Below are 13063 nucleotides of genomic sequence, written 5' to 3'. Positions count from 1 at the left end.
TCAGAACAGAAAGCAACCTAGGCCAAAAGCGTATCTCTGGCCAGCCTTTGTCACATTTTAAGTGACATGAAAAGGAGGACGAGGATTTCTGAGGAGTCCAAGAGTCTCACTAACCCAACTGTCTCTTTTGTTTCTCCCGGGAGGCATCTGTAGCCAGCATCACATGAGAGGAGGGTGGAGGAGATGCTGTGTGAGAAAAGTGATTAAACCACTTGTTTAAGAGGCAAGAGGCCGGGCTGGAGAGATGGGTCAGTGGTTGAGAGCACTGACTGCTCTTCCAGAGGTCTTGAGTTCAATTCCCAGCAACCACATGGTGGCTCACAACCATCTGTAATGGGATCCGATGCCCTTTTCTGGTGTGTCTGAAGACAGCTACAGTGTACTTATATATATATAATAAATGAATAAATCTTTAAAAAAAAAAAAAAGAGGCAAGAGGCCTTCGATGGTGCCACACCTTTAATCCCAGCACAGAGGCAGGCAGATCTTTGAGTTAGAGACCAGCCTGCTCTACAAAGTAAGTTTCAGGACAACCAGGGCTACACACACACACACACACACACACACACACACCTACCTCTGTCTTGAAAAAACAAAACCTTAAAAAAAGGGGGGGGGGACAGAGAGAGAGAGAGAGAGAGAGAGAGAGAGAGAGAGATATGCATAGCCTAAGACAGTAGACACCTTAAAGTGGAAGGCCATGGCTGCTGTCCCCAGGAGTCCAAAATTATAGGCAATGAACTCCATCAGCACTGATAAAAAGATCTAGAAGCCCCTGGTGGACCACAGTACTATCTGTTACTGTTAGAATCCCTTGGGCTTAAAGTGTCAAAGACACAATTGGCCATCGGGATTTGTCCAATAAACAATGAACTACATTGCATCTAATATATGACGTTTCAATTCAGAGCTTGGCAATTTTCATCCAAATTCAGAACTAAATATTCTTTATGTTTCAGAACCAGTGAGGAAACAGTGTGTGCTATTTGCCAAATCTATAATGAGTCAAATCTGCCTTTAGAGACAACAGACAAAGCAAAACTTTACATTTACTTCTAGGTGCAGGGAATGGCTCATGCCTAGATCTAGGAGGCTGAGGGAGGATTGTTACAAGTTCAGGCCCAGCACGGGTTACAGCCTAAGGGCCGTTCTCAAAAAGCAAGCAAACTACAACAAAAATCCCAGCAACAGCGAAAGACCAAAGTTACACTTTTCAGGATGCCTTGTGAAACAGCCCCTATTTCCTTCTGTGTCACAATAAGCACTAGTTCTATTGTTACAAAACTAAATAACTCACTAAGATTACTGAGATAGTCAGATTTGACGGGATAGATGTTTAGCCTCTTGGTTCAACATAGTAACAAAAAAGCAGTCTTCGTGCAGTACGCCCTCTTTGGGACTGAGACTGTGGATGTGATTCTGAGACAGAAACATGACCAACCCAACCACATCAATTTTTGTTATTTTGTCCTTTTTTTTTTTTTTTTTTCCGGAGCTGAGGACCGAACCCAGGGCCTTGTGCTTGCTAGGCAAGCGCTCTACCACTGAGCTAAATCCCCAACCCCCACATCAATTTTTAAAGCTTGAAACATGGCCAATCTGGCTGTTAGAAGATCAGCTATCAGTTTTCTGGGACCTAGGTAGGTAACTCATGTCCCTATCACTTGGCACATTTATATATTCAGGCCTCTCTGTCCAGTGACAGTAACATCCAGTGAGCTTCTTTGATCTCAGGGAAAGACAAGGTACAGTAGGCTATCATGCTTACTAGTCTAGCTATAGTAATACAAAAACATCCCAGCAGACAGGAAATGGTTTCTGTCACTGGTATCTTCTGGGAAGGGGTAAAATAGGTACCCTGGATCTTATCTATAGCAATATACCATGGTGTTACGGTTCTGTGTGTCCACTTACCTAGGTTATGGAATATTTGGTCGACATTTTTATGGCATTCTCATGAGTGTATGTTTTGGATGAGATTAGCATTTTACTTGGTAAACTTAATAAATCAAGTTTGACTTGCCTAATGTGGTTAGGCCTTACCTGACCAGCTCAGTCTGAAAGCCTGTAAACAAAAAGGCCTGGCTGGAGACACAGTTCGACCAATGGTAGCGTTTTTCTAACATTTGCAAGGCCCTAGCTTTATATCCTTAAAGTGGAAGAGCATTTTCCTCCTGACCTTTGACCTGGCACGTGCCCTGTCTCCTGCTGTCTCTCACACTAAGGCATCAGTTTTCCACAGCTCTTGAGCCCGCTGATGTTTAGACAAGAGCCACACACAGCACTGGCTGTTCTAGTTTTCAGGCCTCTGAATTTAAGACCAGAACTAAACTACGTATTCCTCGTGGTCTCCAGCTCACCCTGCCCCAATCTTCAGATCTGCCTCACTAATCATGCGGACCCCTTACACCACACCTCAGAACCCTTCTCTCCATACCCACCCCACCCCACACTGACCGTTTCTCTGTGGAACCTAATTACTACAAATGTCCAGGGCTTCTCCCCCATTTTCAAGGGGCCTATCAACCCCAATAACGTATTTGCCAGGTAAGCGCTAAGATGGCCTGGAACCCTTAAAAGAGAAGACAAAAATATAACGCAGGACAAACCAGGAAAGTCAGACATGATTTGTCAGCCTTTATTAGTCAAGAGTGAAGCCGAGACCTAGAGTTTCCTTTAAAAAACAAACAAAAAACCAACCCAACCTTGTTTACAGCAAATGATGACTGATTTCTAGTGACTTTTAATTATACGTTTAAGACTACAGATCAAGAATTGTTTGTTTTCCAATCATATATTCTTTTGAGATTAAAATACAAGTGTAAAACAGGTTAAAATTAGATTCACCCCAATGATTTAAAAAATAATTCCAATTGAAAGAATTTCAAACACCATGTATAGAACTCAGGACCAAAAGACAACCATAGAATCTTTTTACCTTTGAGGTAGCACAATAATGCTTAATTGGTTTTTTTTTTTTAATTATTATTACAATGAATTTAAAACATAACAACAAAAAACGACGAATCTAACCTTTGCTCAAGGTGGGCTATATGGTTTTCTGCAAATCCCCCATGAGGTGAGTGACAATTTTCACTCTTTTTTAAATTTTTTTTTATAAAGATAGCCCTGCAGAGTGTAATAGGAAACCCACGGGAAGGCTGCTCCCCATAAAATAGACATCAGAATCACAGAGGAACGTCAGCAGTCAAGACAAGAGAGACGAGAGGTAATTGTAGTGAAAGATCAAAAACTACCCATATCTTGGTGAGATTGGTTTACAAGTGCATTATCAAAAACAAAAATTTCAATATCAACTGACTGAGAAAGATAAAAGATGACATTCATGGGTCCTTTTCTTTCTCTGTGCAAAATGCTTTCATCTTTTTAAAATGAGGGCTGCGACACGCCACGGAACGCTGTGTGCACAGGGCGCCAGGACACCAGCAGCACGCAGTGGCTCTGCCACCACAAGCAGCCAATCTGGGCAGTCAGGGTGGACGGAACCTCTCCACTGGAGCGTTGGTTTCTCTTGTGATTTTTTAGTTGTTTTTTGTTTTGTTTTGCTTTTGCCACTTTGCTGCTGAATTTGCTTACTAAACTGCTCAAAGAAAGAAAAAGCTCAATGCTGATTTCTGAGACTCTAGATCAGAAACAAATAATTCTTTAATAAGATTATGAGCTCAGAGGACAAGACCTAAAGAGCCTGTCCTGCAGAGAATTCAACCGGGAGAACGTGAGTAAGCTAAGCTGGGGCCAGAAAGGAAGGGAAATACTGCGGTTGGACCTCCAGGCTCTGAGGAGGATTCTCTGTCATCCCAAGTCAATAGCAAAGCCAGGGAAAAGGGAGGGAAGCCCCAACCCTCAGAAGAGAGGAGAGCAAAGGAATTTTTTTGATACTCCTCCCAGGAGGCCTAGCTATCTGCTGTAGGAGTTGCCTGGCACAAGGAGAACACTGCAACCTTGAGAAAAATCTGCTGTCACCTGATTCTTGAAGCTGCAAAGAGAACTGGAATACTGTCAGGGCCTGGTGCTGTGGTGACAGTCGCCTTTCATCGCCACACCAGCTCCTGCAGACACGTGTACCTCTCCCATGCCCCCATCCACACGTGCTCCGGCACAGGGCCACACTGCAGTGAAGACTCAATCAGTAGTTACAGAACTTGGACTTGGTGCCTTCTCTGTGAAAGAGCAGCCGTCAGTGAGGCAGGAGGGTGACAAGGAGGACTCTGAAGCCAAGACTTAAGTGTGAGGGCAGGCTAAGAAGGCCTACCCCTAGCAGCCTACAGGAATAACTCTGGCATGAGATTCACAGCCAACCCTAACCAAGGCTGGCATGGAGGGTGGGGTGAGGGTTTAGAGTCCTTGTAAGGTCTGGGGCTGGACTTTTGGGCTACTCCTGGAGCCCATTGCACCTCTTACCTTTGCAAGAAATCAGGTATTATTCTGTCAAAGTACAAGGTCTGATTTATTTAATAAAGCGATACCATAGAAAAGGACCTTAGGAAGATTCGGGATCGCTATGAGGGTTTTCCAGTGCTAGCTGCCTGCTTCACAGTAGTTACAGCTGGACAAACCCCAGATCTGTAACGTAGGCTACTCAGAGCAGTCTGAAGAGTCCTGCTTTTGCTTCATGAAACACAAGAAAAAGTGACTTAATTCCCAAAACTGTGGCAACCCATCTACTCTGGACATTTCTTGGCTACAGTGACCAGGGCAAAAGTCGAGACAGTTAGAAAGGCCTTCACAGTAATTTCATGTTTATGCATGATAACCTGTCTTCCATGGCTATTATAGTGCTGGAGACCAAACCCAGAGCCTTGCATGTGCTATATACGAGCTTTGCCACTGAGCTGCACCCAACCCCTACCCCAATGATACAAGTTTTGAAAACAGATATTTAGGACAAATGCCTGAGTCAGTGGACAAACTCCATGTATATGAATACATCCAAGGTGAATTCTCTAAATAGAGAAAAAATTTCCTTAAAAAAAAAAAGCCTCTTTTTTAAGAGTTTAAAAACTGCGGATTAGTAGCCACGCTGTGTAATAAAGCTACAAGGGAAGGGCTCTCTGTGCAGCACAACCTCCGGCTGGGTAGTTTCTGCCATCAGCCAGGGACAGGGTCATGGCAGGGGCCACTCAGGGAAGTACTTAGGTCAGATAAAGCAATAACACTTCCAGACCCTGGCTCCTTATCAGCACCGTGCTCTGACCAGCTGAGCTAAACGGCCACCCCCGGCTCCTTAGAAATGGATAGCAATTTGTTTATGTAAACGGCACAGAGGTTAAACAAACAAAAAACTTACTAAAAACAAACAACAAAAACCCTGACCCAGATAACCTTTCCTGGCTACACTGGCAAGAGTGCTGGATCCACGTTTCCTGCTAAGCGAGTCTGAGTACCGTCTGCTCCTAGGGACCTGCTGGGCCTTCAAGGGGGCCTTTTCCGGAGCTTGGACACAGCTATATAACGTGTAGCTTCCAGCAAAAGTATAGGGCCCCTGGGGCACAGAACTCCAGTATAACTGCTACCACCTTCCACTGTGAGAGAAAAGCAGCAATTGTGAACACACTGTGGACCTTCTCAAAGGACAAGTGAGGAGACTGAAGGCTCTACCACTTCCTCCCTTGAGAAGGACTGTGGAGTGTTATTCCACAGGTTTCTGCAGACCTCAGAACTTTCAGAAGCAACATTAGCAGCAAGAGAGGAAAGGAGGATGTTTACACTTTGGACTTTGTATCAGGCACTTAAATTGCTGGAGAGACATGCCATTCTGAACCAAACGTGAAACCTGGGCTGGAGTAATCGTGACATAAGTGGTCTAATGACGGCGTTCAGAAGCAAAGTGGAAGGTGGGTGTGGGTAGAGCCTCTGTCCATCTTTCAAGACTTCTAAGTGCCCTTTACCACAGCGATGGCAGCAGCAGAGACAGCAGCAGGCGCAGTTCTGTCGTGTCTGTTTTCTGGGTGTGTTCTTGTGGCTGACTGGAAGGATTTGGTATCACACTGAGAAGGCTTCGAGATTCATCACATCTACTGCCCGGGGTCCAACAGATCCAAGTTGGAGCCAAACATCTTCACCAGCTGTTCTTCGTAATGTGAGATGTTCCTCTTCATGATGTCCATGCAGGGGCCCAGAAGCCTCTCAAATGCTTGAACATCCATGACTGCATTGTTAAAAAAGAGGGGTGGGAGAGAAAGATTTGTTTACATTAACAATTTAATTTCCTGCATGTAACCCTTTTCCTAAATACACTACCCACTCATGTTACAGGACTGAATTTTAGAATCCTGGGCACATGGGAAAAGAGGTGCTTCTGCATAATACAGCAGGACTGCATCTCTGCTGAAGACTAATGGTGGGCACAGTAGCAACCACCTGTCTTGTTCCTCCACAGGCCTGGCCACCTGCCTCCATCACTGTTGCTTTCACAGGCCTGTGTGCCTGTTGTGTACCTGTGTGCCTGTTGTGTGTCTGTGTGCCCATTGTGTGCCGGTGTGCCCATGGGCCTGTCTGCCTCCCAACCTGGATTCATTGCTCAGAATTGATTTCTAGGGTGCTGGGGGTAGAGATTTAGTGGCCCAGCATGTGTTTAGAATGTGAGGGGTTGGGGATTTAGTTCAGTGGTAGGGCACTTGCCTAGCAAGTGCAAGGCCCTGGGTTCGGTCCCCAGCTCTGAAAAAAAAGAAAAAAAAAAAGAAAAAAGAAAAGAAAAGAAAAGAATGTGCAAGGTTTTAAAGTTCAATGCCAAGAAAAAAAAAAAAAAAAAAAAAAGAAGAAGAAGCTTTGCTGAAGATGGCTCGGCAGTTAAGAGCACTGAGTCACAAACTACCCAGACCGAGATCTGAATGAGAGTAAGCAGAATAAGTCAAGGCTGATAACAGGAAAAACGAACAAAAAACCCTTGTATATTAGAAAAAAATTAGTAATGCACAAAGAATTTTCTTTTTTCATTTTAGCACATTTCAGCCACACATGATAATGGTTTTTATTACGGCCTCCATGCATGTATGTTTTGATCGTGTTCATCCCACCCTACCTGCTGCCCAACCCCCCTTCCCAGCCGGTTCCCATCCTGCTCTCCTGATGTCATGTTCTTTTGGGAGGAAGGGGAGGATAGTTTAATTAGGATTATGTCTCCCTCCCCCAGCTACCATTAACTGCCTAAAGTTGGGGCAGGCCTTGTAAGCCCTTCACAAAGACATTTTCTTACCTAAGCATTTGACGTCTCCAACCGCATAAGCAGAAGCAGCTCTTGGTTTGTTGGTCACCAGGGCAAGTTCTCCAAAGTACTGCCCCTTATGGCAGTGGGCAATCTCAACCTCCTGGTTCCCGCCGTTCTTGTTCGTTTTAGTCTGCAACAGATACAGAATATGGTCCTGGCTGATTCTAAGATCACAGCTGGGCATGGCCAGTTGTACACACTCAAGTTCCCTTTCCGGAAAGGTCAACAAAATCACTGAGAATTCACATTGCAGAAACTTTGTACCCTGGAAACTCAACAGAAACATCTGTGTGGCTTGGTAGAACTGAAGGATGGTTTGACCTGGGCCCACCCAGGACCCACACGTTAGGTAGAGGCTGCAGCTCCGGCATCTTCTGTGGAGATTACACATCCTGGGAGATGTGACCACTGCACAGCGGAAGCCCAACAAGGTCTTCTGCTCACCCTTCCGTCAGCCATGAGCCAACACACAAGAGGGCGGGCTGGTTCCAGACAGTCTTGAATGGCGCTTTGGTGACATTTTTTTTCCCCCGGGGCTGGGGACCGAACCCAGGACCTTGCGCCTCCTAGGCAAGCGCTCTACCACTGAGCCAAATCCCCAACCCCGGTGACAACATTTCTTTTAAAGTACTTTCTGCACTGACACCTGAGCTGTGCCTCCATTCTTAACAGGTTAAGGACATCCTTCAAACATATGTGCTATGTTGTATTGCTACACTGGGTTCTTATTTCTTACGACTCCATCTGCTAAGTAAGGCAGTAACAACAAATTATGAGAACCAGTCTCTGTCCCTAAGAACCACGAGTGGTACAGGCAGAAAGACAGCCCTCCCCTGACTGGTAACAGAGACTTACTTACTGGCTCCGGCTAGCCTGGGACTAGTAATGTACACCAAGCTGGGCCTGCCTCAAGTGCTGGGATTACAGTGCGTGCTACCATGCCTATAACCCTTTGTTACTTTTTATTTTTTATTTATTTATTTATTTATTTATTTATTTGGTTCTTTTTTTCGGAGCTGGGGACCGAACCCAGGGCCTTGCGCTTCCTAGGTAAGCGCTCTACCACTGAGCTAAATCCCCAGCCCCTTTATTTATTTTTTTTTAAAAAACATTTATTTATTATGTATACGTCATACAGCTTTCTGCTTGACGTATACAGAAGAGGGCACCAGACCTGATTATAGATGGTTGTGAGCCACCATGTGGTTGCTGGGAATTAAACTCAGGACCTCTGGAAGAGCAGCCAGTGCTCTTAACCTCTGAGCCATCTCTCCAGCCCCCTTTGTTACTTTTTTTTTTTTTTCTTTTTTTTTTTCGGAGCTGGGAACTGAACCCAGGGCCTTGCGCTTGGTAGGCAAGCGCTCTACCACTGAGCTAAATCCCCAACCCTTGTTACTTTTTAAAGAGAATTTTTCCCAGTTTTTGAAAATAAGTATTTTATTCTCATATTTGTGTGTCTGCGTGCGCACGCTCCTGTGCAGGTGTCCATGAAATCCAGAAATGTGTGAGATCCCTTGGAGCTGGAGTTACAGGAAGTTGTGAGCTGTCCCAATGTGGGATCTGGGAACCAAACTTGGGTCCTTTGGAAAAGCAGGACATGCTCTTTAACGGCTGCCTTTCCAGCCCTTAAAGGGTGTGTATTATATGTGGGCTTACTTATTGATTTTATGTGTATATGTGTGAACCCCTTGCTTGTATGTATGCATGTACAAGTGCCCATGGAATCCAGACAGAATGTCAGAGCCACTGAAGCTGAAGTTCAGGTGATTGGGATCTAATTAATTGATATGAGTATTGGGAACTGAACCCGGGAACTTTCTCTGCAAGAGGAGTGAATGATCTTAACCACTGAACCACTACTCCAGCCCCTTAGAGGAGTGTTTTAAAATGTTATTTTATGTGTGTTTTGCCCACATGTGTGTCTGTGCACCCAAATGGTGGAGGCTGGAAATAAAAGTCATATCCCCTAGAATGGAGTTACAGACAGTTGTGAGTGGCCGTGTGCTGGGAATGAAATCTATCTCCTGGAACAGCAGCCACTGCTCTTGACTGCTGGTCCATCCCTCCAATCCCTAAAGGGAATTAACTAATTAATTAACTAATTAGTTTATTTTTGGTTTTCCAAGACAGGGCTCCTCTGTGTAATCCTGGTACTTGCTCTACAGACCTTGACCTCAGATTCACTGGGTTCTGCCTCCCAAGTGCTGGGCCTAAAGGAGCACGACCCCAGCTCCTAAGGGAGTGCATCCGAGTGAAGGGTGCGCCTGTGTATGCAGCACATGAACACAGAGGTGGGTACCTGCTATTCTCTTTATCTCTTCATGACTACTCCGCTAACAAGCCTCAACTGTCTTCTGTTTCTACCGTCTTGGAACTGGGACCACGGGCATTTAGAGGTTGTCTGGCTTGTTATGTGGGTGCAAGGGTTCAATCTGGTCCTTATGCCTATACGACAACTGCTCTTAACTCTGGAGTCATTTCTCTTGCCCCAATTCTTTTTCTTTTTTCTTTTTTCTTTTTCTTTCTTTCTTTTTCTTTTTTTTTTTCGGAGCTGGGGACCGAACCCAGGGCCTTGTGCTTGCTAGGCAAGTGCTCTACCACTGAGCTAAATCCCCAACCCCTCTTGCCCAATTCTTTAATTTTTTGAGGTTCACTTATTTTTGTGTGCTTATGTGTTTAGGCATGCACACACCACAGCACTGGTGTAATATGCAGAGGACAGTTTTTGAGAGTCAGTTCTCCCTTTCCACTTTGTGGGTTCTGAGGATCGAACTCAGGTTGTCAGGCTTTGGGGCCGTCACCTTTACCCACCAGGCTTCCTGCTAGACCGTGTTGTCGGCCTTAGTTCTCTAAAACACTGTTTTTTTGTTTTTTTTTTTAAAGATTTATTCTTTTATTATATATATATAAGTACACTGTAGCTGTCTTCAGACACACCAGAAGAGGGCATCGGATTTCTTTACAGATGGTTGTGAGCCACCATGTGGTTGCTGGGAATTGAACTCAGGACCTCTGGAAGAGCAGTCAGTGCTCTTAACCACTGAGCCATCTCTCCAGCCTGCAAACACTGGTTTTTAAGTCTGTGTATGTGGGCCTGCGAATGCAAGTGCTCAGGGAGCCCAGAAAGGAGATCAGGTTCCCTGGAGCTGCTGTGAAAAACAGACTCAGAGCCCCTGTGAGAGCACTGTGCATTCTTTTTTTTTTTTTTTGGTTCTTTTTTTCGGAGCTGGGGACCGAACCCAGGGCCACCCAGGGCCTTGCACTTCCTAGGCAGCACTGTGCATTCTTAACTGGGAAGCCATCTCTCCGGCCCTGCCTTCTTTATTATCTTTAAATGCAATTTAAATGCAAATCTCCCCCCACCCCCCAAGGAGCTGAGGACCCAGGGCCCTGCGCTTGCCTAGCAAGCCTCTACCACTGAGCTAAGTCCCCAACCCCTTAAATGTAAATTTAAGACACTCTAGTTTACATCTTTAGTCTTTTCATCCCTCCACGGATATGGGAAGTGGAGTCAAGAGACTGAAAATTCAAAGTCATCCTCAGATATATACATGGTTGAGTTTGAAGCCAGCCTGAGCTACATGAGAAGGAAGAGAGAGAAAGAGAGAGAGAGAGAAAGAGAGAGAGAGAAAGAGAGGGGGAGAGGGAGAGGGAGGGGGGAAGGGGGAGGAGAGGGATAAAGAAAAAAGATAGCGGCCATCTAGCATTCTTCCGAGCTACAGGTCATCAATTACAACCTCTGTCTATCCATGAGAGCCAAGCGAGTAACATAATGGAGACTTTCCCCAGGAGTCCTAAACTGTGGATGCCGTCTTCACATCCAACCTTGTATGTACCTGTTACATAATGCTCCTGTATTTATAGTTTTTATAGTTTTCTTATTTATAGCTTAGTAATCCTCATTTCACTAATTATATGAGAGAGGCAAAATCGGGAAAAGAGAAAATGTACTAAATCTTTTGTTGTTGTTGTTTTTTAAACGTCTCCCCCCCCCCCCCCAGCTGGGGACCAAACCCAGGGCCTTGCACTTGCTAGGCAAGTGCTCTACCACTGAGCTAAATTCCCAACCCCCGTTGTTTTTTTTAAATCGGATAGTTTATGTATTTACATTTCAAATGCTATCCAGGTCTGTCCCCCCCCCCCCCCCCGCATCTCCCCTCCCTCTGCTTCTATGAGGATGCCCCCCTCCTACCCACCCACTCCCACCTCCCTGCCCTGGCATTCGCCTACACAGGGGCATCAAGCCTTCACAGGACCAAGAGCTCTCCTCCTACTGATGCCAGACAATACCATCCTCTGCTACATCCTCTGTGGCTGGAGCCATGGGTCCCTCCATGTGTGCCTCTGCTTGGTGGTTTAGTCCATGGGAGCTCTGGGGACAATGGCTTGGAACTTTTAAAGTACAGGCCACGCTGAACAAAGTAAACACTGGCGCGAGGACACGTGCACAGTGCGCCCAAACTCACCTTGCTTCTAATCAAGATGCTCACTTCTCCAGACTCTATAATATAAAAGCTGTCGGCCTTTTCACCCTGAAAAAGAGGAGGCAAGGTCAAAGACACCGAACACCAAACACTGTGAGCGCTGTCGGCCTCAGAGCTCTGTCTCCAACTGCTCAAGTGGGTTAATGGCTAACAGACTTGTAATGAACCAGAGGTTCCTGGTCAGTAAGGACACTGGCCCCATTATGACTAACACTTCTCCTATGTCTTTTTTTATTTTGGTTCTTTTTTTCGGAGCTGGGGACCGAACCCAGGGCCTTGCGCTTCCTAGGTAAGCGCTCTACCACTGAGCTAAATCCCCAGCCCACTTCTCCTCTGTCTTATGCACTCATATTTACCTCCAGGAATATGACCAGGCCACCAACCTCACAGCATCCCTGCTCTGCCTGTCTGTCGGTGTGCTGAAGCCCATTCTAGGGACCAGTACACAAGAATACTGCACATAGTGTCAAAGTAAGGCCCAGAGTATGAGGCCTAGAACAATCTTGATCAACAAACACAGTCCTCAAGAAGAAAAAGGGAGAAAGCATTGTAAGTCAAGCACAGTGACCTGAGGGTCAGTCCTCAGAGCCAAAGTTTGGGGTGGGAGGAGCTAAGTGTGGTAATGCACAAGTGTAATCTCAGTGCTTCAGGGACAGATATGGCAAATCCCTGGGGGCTTCCTAGCCAGCCAGCCCAACTTTAGAAAGCTGCAGGCCAGTAAGAGGCCTTGGTTGTTTTGGTTTTTTTGTACCCTTCTCCCCATAGGTTTCTCTGTGTAGCCATGGCTGGCTGTCTTGGAACTTGCTTTGTAGAGCCCAGGCTGGCCTGGAGTTCTACCTGCCTCTGTCCTCTGAGTGCGGGATTAAAGTGTGTGTCACCACACCAAGCGAGACCTTGCTTTTTAGTTTTTGTTTTAGTTTATGTGTGGTTTTTTTTCTTCTTTCTTTTAAAATGGACTGAGCACAAGCAATGACATTGGAAGGTTGTCCTTGACCCCCACCACCACCTCCCCCATACACAGGAAGAGGTCAGCATGGATGCAGATGGCTGTACCTTCGAGCACAAGCTCTAACGCTGCCTTTCTAAGCTGTAGGCCTTCTTTTTCTTGGTTTACTACTAAACTACCTAGCTGAACAAGCCATTCAGGCAATTCAACAAATGACGTACTATGTACATAAAACTAATACCAAGAAATATGATAATACAGAACATTAATAATAAGTTATACAGCTGTGTGGGAGGGTGGCAAGTGCTACAGGACAAGAACAGGACAGGGACCACAGGCTCTCAACTGGCGGTAGATGGACAGGCTACTGTGGACAACACAGCTTTAGGGAAAGGCGAAATCTGA

The 13063-nt window shown here is 45.6% G+C and overlaps 1 protein-coding gene across 3 annotated transcripts in view; it reads right to left on the bottom strand.

Annotated features, from left to right (window-relative positions):
* Positions 1 to 2612: 2612 nt before the first annotated feature.
* Positions 2613 to 13063, bottom strand: part of Prkar2a (protein kinase cAMP-dependent type II regulatory subunit alpha) — a 65092-nt gene continuing 54641 nt past the window's right edge. For 2 of the 3 annotated variants that reach the window (XM_087560755.1, XM_087560754.1), the window contains 3 exons: positions 11695 to 11760; positions 7217 to 7358; positions 2613 to 6169 (listed from right to left, as the gene is read on the bottom strand). In XM_087560755.1, coding sequence (XP_087416881.1) covers positions 6036 to 6169; positions 7217 to 7358; positions 11695 to 11760 — 342 coding nt within the window. In that variant the 3' untranslated portion in view covers positions 2613 to 6035. 3 annotated transcript variants of the gene reach the window in all.

This window comes from Rattus norvegicus, chromosome 8 (genome assembly GCF_021556685.1).
Source record: "Rattus norvegicus strain SHRSP/BbbUtx chromosome 8, alternate assembly SHRSP_T2T, whole genome shotgun sequence".
Classification (NCBI taxonomy): domain Eukaryota; kingdom Metazoa; phylum Chordata; class Mammalia; order Rodentia; family Muridae; genus Rattus; species Rattus norvegicus.
The sequence above is the reverse complement of the archived record's forward strand: the minus strand, read 5'-3'. Positions and strand labels throughout refer to the sequence as shown.